Source organism: Bidens hawaiensis, unplaced genomic scaffold, assembly GCF_021521415.1.
Source record: "Bidens hawaiensis isolate Kalapana, Puna unplaced genomic scaffold, B.hawaiensis_p1.1 tig00001960_1, whole genome shotgun sequence".
NCBI lineage: Eukaryota > Viridiplantae > Streptophyta > Magnoliopsida > Asterales > Asteraceae > Bidens > Bidens hawaiensis.
This window is the reverse complement of record NW_027491108.1, coordinates 2,883,087-2,888,186: the sequence shown is the minus strand read 5'-3', so window position 1 is coordinate 2,888,186 and position 5,100 is coordinate 2,883,087. Positions and strand designations below refer to the sequence as shown.

General features: G+C 35.1%; 1 protein-coding gene across 1 annotated transcript; it reads left to right on the top strand.

The window, feature by feature from the left end:
• Window positions 1-3,197: 3,197 nt before the first annotated feature.
• On the top strand, window positions 3,198-4,890 carry LOC143602313 (uncharacterized). The gene is made up of 3 exons (XM_077079473.1): window positions 3,198-3,521; window positions 3,611-4,391; window positions 4,643-4,890. Exons 1-3 carry the CDS (start codon window positions 3,198-3,200, stop codon window positions 4,888-4,890), a joined length of 1,353 nt encoding a protein of 450 aa, XP_076935588.1.
• Window positions 4,891-5,100: the final 210 nt, after the last annotated feature.

Genomic DNA, 5,100 nt, shown 5'->3' with positions numbered 1-5,100 from the left:
TATTTATGTAAAAGCTATAAATATTTCATCCGTTTACCTATAGTACTTTTTTGGGTTTAAACATGTTGTATAACTATTATCATTATTATTACGAGAGTAGAAGATCATACCCGATGGAAGCAGTAGAGACGAGGTCGCATATTGATGAAAACACCATATCCCTTCCATGCTATTTAAGAATATAATTAAACCAAAATACAAAGAAATATATATATCCTGAAATTGAAGCATAGTGAAAGTGATTAAATAGGGTGGGTGGAGGGTAGTTTTAGGAATAAAAAGGTTCATTGAACCTGGTCATTAGCTTCATCACTAAGTTAGATGTCATGACCTACATATAACATGTCATTGTTGCATTGTGCCCGTACAAATATAATTTAATAAATATAAATATTCCCTTTTTTCCACCTACGTAATGTGTCTTTTCTCAATATAGACAAATGGTTCATGGTTAGCCTTCGAATTTTGCTTACGTTTTTTCATTAGGTTCATTTTCAATGTGAGTTGAGCCAATTTTAGATGTCGTGACTTTGGATCGAAAATGTAAAAGAATCATTAGGGTAGGTGGGCATCCAATGGTCTTTGGTTCCCTCTGGGCTTCTCTGATTTTGACGGTATGTCGCTACTTTCCGACTCATCCGAATCTACCAGTATGCATTTTATGTCCAGTGCGCCCATCGTTTTTCTTGAACTTGAAGATACGAGTGCATCTACATAAAGATATGTGTCACGCGATTGTAAATTGGTGCATGAAGTTATAATTAATGATGAATTTGTCAAAAACTCAAAGTTCGATGCACAAACGTATAGAGGGCGATTTTGTTTGCCGATAGGAATATTTATGCAATTGTTGTGGATATCAAGACCAGCTTTGAATGGTTTCAAGAATGCTACGACGGGAGGTTTAAAAAGAGTTTCACAGTGTCATAAAAATGCACGTCGATGATTTACCAGCTCGCAAGCAGTATTAATCATCTAGACGAATGTGGTGAACACTTAGCTATGTCCGAAAGGACCTCACGTGAGTGCTTGGAATATTTTTGCAATTCGATTATTAAGTTATACGCAGGGCCGGCCCATAGGGGGGGCTGGGTGGTCGACGGCCACAGGCCCGACACCTCGCTAGGCCCGAATTTTTTTAAAAAAAAAATTATATGTATTTTTATTAAAACAATATATATTTTTGGTGTTTAAACTTATTTGCATAAACATTAGCTTGGTCTAGTGGTAAAGAGTTATTACTCCCAACTAAAAAGTTATGGGTTCTATCTTATTTGAGGCATATTTAATCCTATTTTTATACAAAAGTTTTTTTACACAACCTAATTTATAACCAATTAAGCCCATATCAAAATTAAATTGTTTAAACCTAACAAAATACTCCTTTTATTTAAGGTCCAAAAATTTTTCGCCTTCGGCCCAATATTTTTTTTGCTTTCTCGGAGCCGGGCCTGGTTATACGGTAAAGAGTACTTACGTAGGCTGACTAGCCATGACACGGGACCTGCCAGGAATGTTCGGTAGCATCGACTGTACGCATTTCGTTTGGAGGTCGTGCCCAATACATTGCGAGACCAATATATGAGGGGCGGGAGAGAGAAGCTTGATACCTCTTAAAAATAATTCAATGATTGCTAATATTTATTTTAACCAAGGTATCATGTAATTCACCAACATCCATAACTGACGGTTAATAAAGTAATCGAACCATATTTACAATAAGTAAATTAACCGAACTGCTTATAACCTAACTCAACTAATATGAAAATCTATAAATCAAAACATCGATTATAAGTTTGGATTCACCGATTCGACTCATGCTAACTTGCTCACCTTAATGCTTATCAAACTGCTTCTTGAATCACTTTATTAATTCGTTGGTACATACATATTAATCAGACCATCTTAAATCTAAATAAAAAGTACTTTCAGTCCTAGCACTTGACAGGATCTGCCAAATGCTCTGGCAGTGGCAGCTCTGCCGTATATTGAACCGTACAGGCCCAAATATTAAAGCTAACCTTTAAATTCTTTGTTGGGTTATATTATTTGGACTGGTGAAACACTGAAATGCAACTGTTAAGGCCCAAACATCCAAGACAATATCCATTGATTGTATAATCCTTTCTATTTTAGGATGTCGCATGGGATCGCACTTGTTCTTGTAGTTGGTATATTTCTCACTATTTGTGACACCTTAAACCTATGTTTCATCACTATTTTCCTAGTTTAATGGCCCTTTTATTTAATTATTAACAAGCCCAAAAGTGACTTTTTAAGCCCAACCGATTAATAAATAGATTCATGCCCCATCAATGATTTAATTAAAACCCAACTAATTAGGATACGTAGCCCAAGATATGGTCCAACCGACATACACAAATATTATTATTAGACGAATTTGCATTTTTGCATCTCCTAACTACTTAAACAAATAACACTAAAATTATCTCGATAACACTAAAATTACCAACACGGGGTAGCGAATTAACGTTGAATTTGAAAGTGCTTGTTTGATATGAATAAAACTTATAGCTAACGGTGTTGGAGAAGACAACGTTATGATATGCATTTACTACTTTAAGTTATAATGAAATCATGCCAACTATACAATGATCAATCAACTTTGATCTAGTTTCTAATTTATACAAAACGAAATCTCTAAAAAAAAATTTTCCTTTAGTAAACCATTCAAACTTTCAATTAAGGGCAATCTATTAAGTTACTATACACATCACTAATTTTGACCTTCTAACGTGACGTTTGAGATGTAAATATGTTTTGAAATACTTATAACAAATAAATATTCTAAGTTAAATATTCAAGTATTTGGCAATACAATACTTAATTTACCATCTCAAGTCTCAAAATAAAACATAAGTCTAGAACTCTTAATTTATCTTTAACTTATTATAAAAATTATATGATTTATTAAAAGAAAAGGAAGACTGAAAATAAGGAAAAGATGCATGAATATATATCACAAAAACAAAAGTTACTTCCGAAATATACAATCTTAAAGCCTATAAAGACTCCCACACTTTCCACTTTCAGCCTACATTCTTCAACCCTCCATCTCTATCTCAATCTCACATTCATCTCAACTCTCACAATCAACACAACCACAATAATTCCCATCAATTCCTTCATAATCACATAACATACAATTCACTGAAAACCATCACACAAATCTCATAATGCCCCCAGAAGAAAGTGCCACCTCTACAACAAGAACCACCTCAGCCGGTGGCGGTGATGGCGAACATGTTCTTAAAAAAGGGCCGTGGACGGAGGAGGAGGACGCGATGTTAATCGAGTATGTAAACACACAGGGTGAAGGGAATTGGAATGCGGTTCAACGGAATTCAGAATTGTTGAGATGCGGGAAAAGTTGTAGGCTTCGATGGGCGAATCATTTACGACCAAATTTGAAAAAAGGAGCGTTTACGCTGGAAGAAGAATGGAAGATCATCCACCTTCATTCGAGATTCGGCAATAAATGGGCTCGTATTGCGCTGCATGTATGTATAGATCATGATCTTGTTTAGTTTCATTTTAGGGTTTTATATTTAGTTTATTATTTACGTGTTGTCTTGTGCATGCGTTTCAGCTTCCCGGAAGAACAGATAATGAAATAAAAAATTACTGGAATACGAGATTGAAACGTAGAATACGAGCTGGTTTACCGATTTATCCGGTTGATTTTAACAGGAGACAATATGAACAATCGTTGCAAAATCAGACATTTTCGCTATTATCATCATTGTCTTCATCGTCAAATCATGCAAATACCTCCGTCAATTCGATATCTCCATTGTTGTTTGATTCACTAAATTATCAGATGGTGAACACACCATTTTGTTTTCAGAATTCGCAATCTAATTTCAAAATTTTTCATTCAAACACCCGATTTTTAAATCAAGGTTTCCAGAGTTCCCTTCAATCCAACCATGCAATTAGTCAAATACCAAAACTTGAACCAAACGAATCGTTGTTTGACGATGTTAGATTGCTTGAAAATATAGAAAATGAGCTCCCTTCAATCCAATCATCATTTCAACAAATCACTCCAAGTTGTTCTTCAAGCACGATGAATGATCATGTGATTGCGGGATTAAGTGATGGTGATAATGCAATTTCACCCTACGTAAGTCATCACGAAAATAGTGGTTTGTTAGAGGACGTTTTAAGGGAATCGCGAGCTATAGCAAGCTCTCGAATACCTTCAAACGAATGTAAATCATTGGAAACTGACAAGGATAAAGAGAAAGTCGCACACGATTATCCGCTAATCGTACAAGAACCCGAGAATGTAACTTTAGAATCGGTTTTTGAGCCACACAACGCAAACAAGACTTCAAAGGAGTCGAATTCCGATCATTCATCTATTGGTGAGTTATGTTATGTATTCACGTTTAATACATAGAAGGAGAGTTAGATTTTCCGTTCTAAAAAAATTACATTATCTCATGTTTATTCATATCAGGGTCAAGGGGTCCCTTGACCCTGATCGCGATATTCGTTTTGTTTTTTTACAAATAATATCTATTATTTTAAGAAAAACATAATTGAGACACTTGTAATCGATAGATTAACTTTCGTTCAATGCAATACTGATAACTTTCTAACATTGGTTTTTAAGAGATCGGAGTAAAATGGGAAACCGACGTATTTAATGACATGATCCTGATGGATGATGATTTCTTGAGCTGGCTTAACTTCCCAAATGAGAAACCGGATGACATATTACACGACAACATGATGAATCAAGTTGAGATATCGTGTTCTCCAGTTGGAGCCACCGAGATGGACCACGACGATGACCATGATCATGACCTTGACTGGACCATGGTGTCCTGCGATTGGAACAACATGCTTGAGTTTAGCTAGATGGTTGGTTTGGTGTATCTAGGTGAGAGTGGAGAGTTAGCTCTCTTTTATGTTTAAGGTGGTGATTGAAGAAAGTGTAATTTTCGATGGACTAAATTAGAAAACAAATTTGTACCTCTTTTAGGTTTTGTATAATCACGTTTTAATTTTTATTTTCACATCTTATTCTTGTATACAGTTAAATATTTTATGTGTAATTAAGTAACGAGT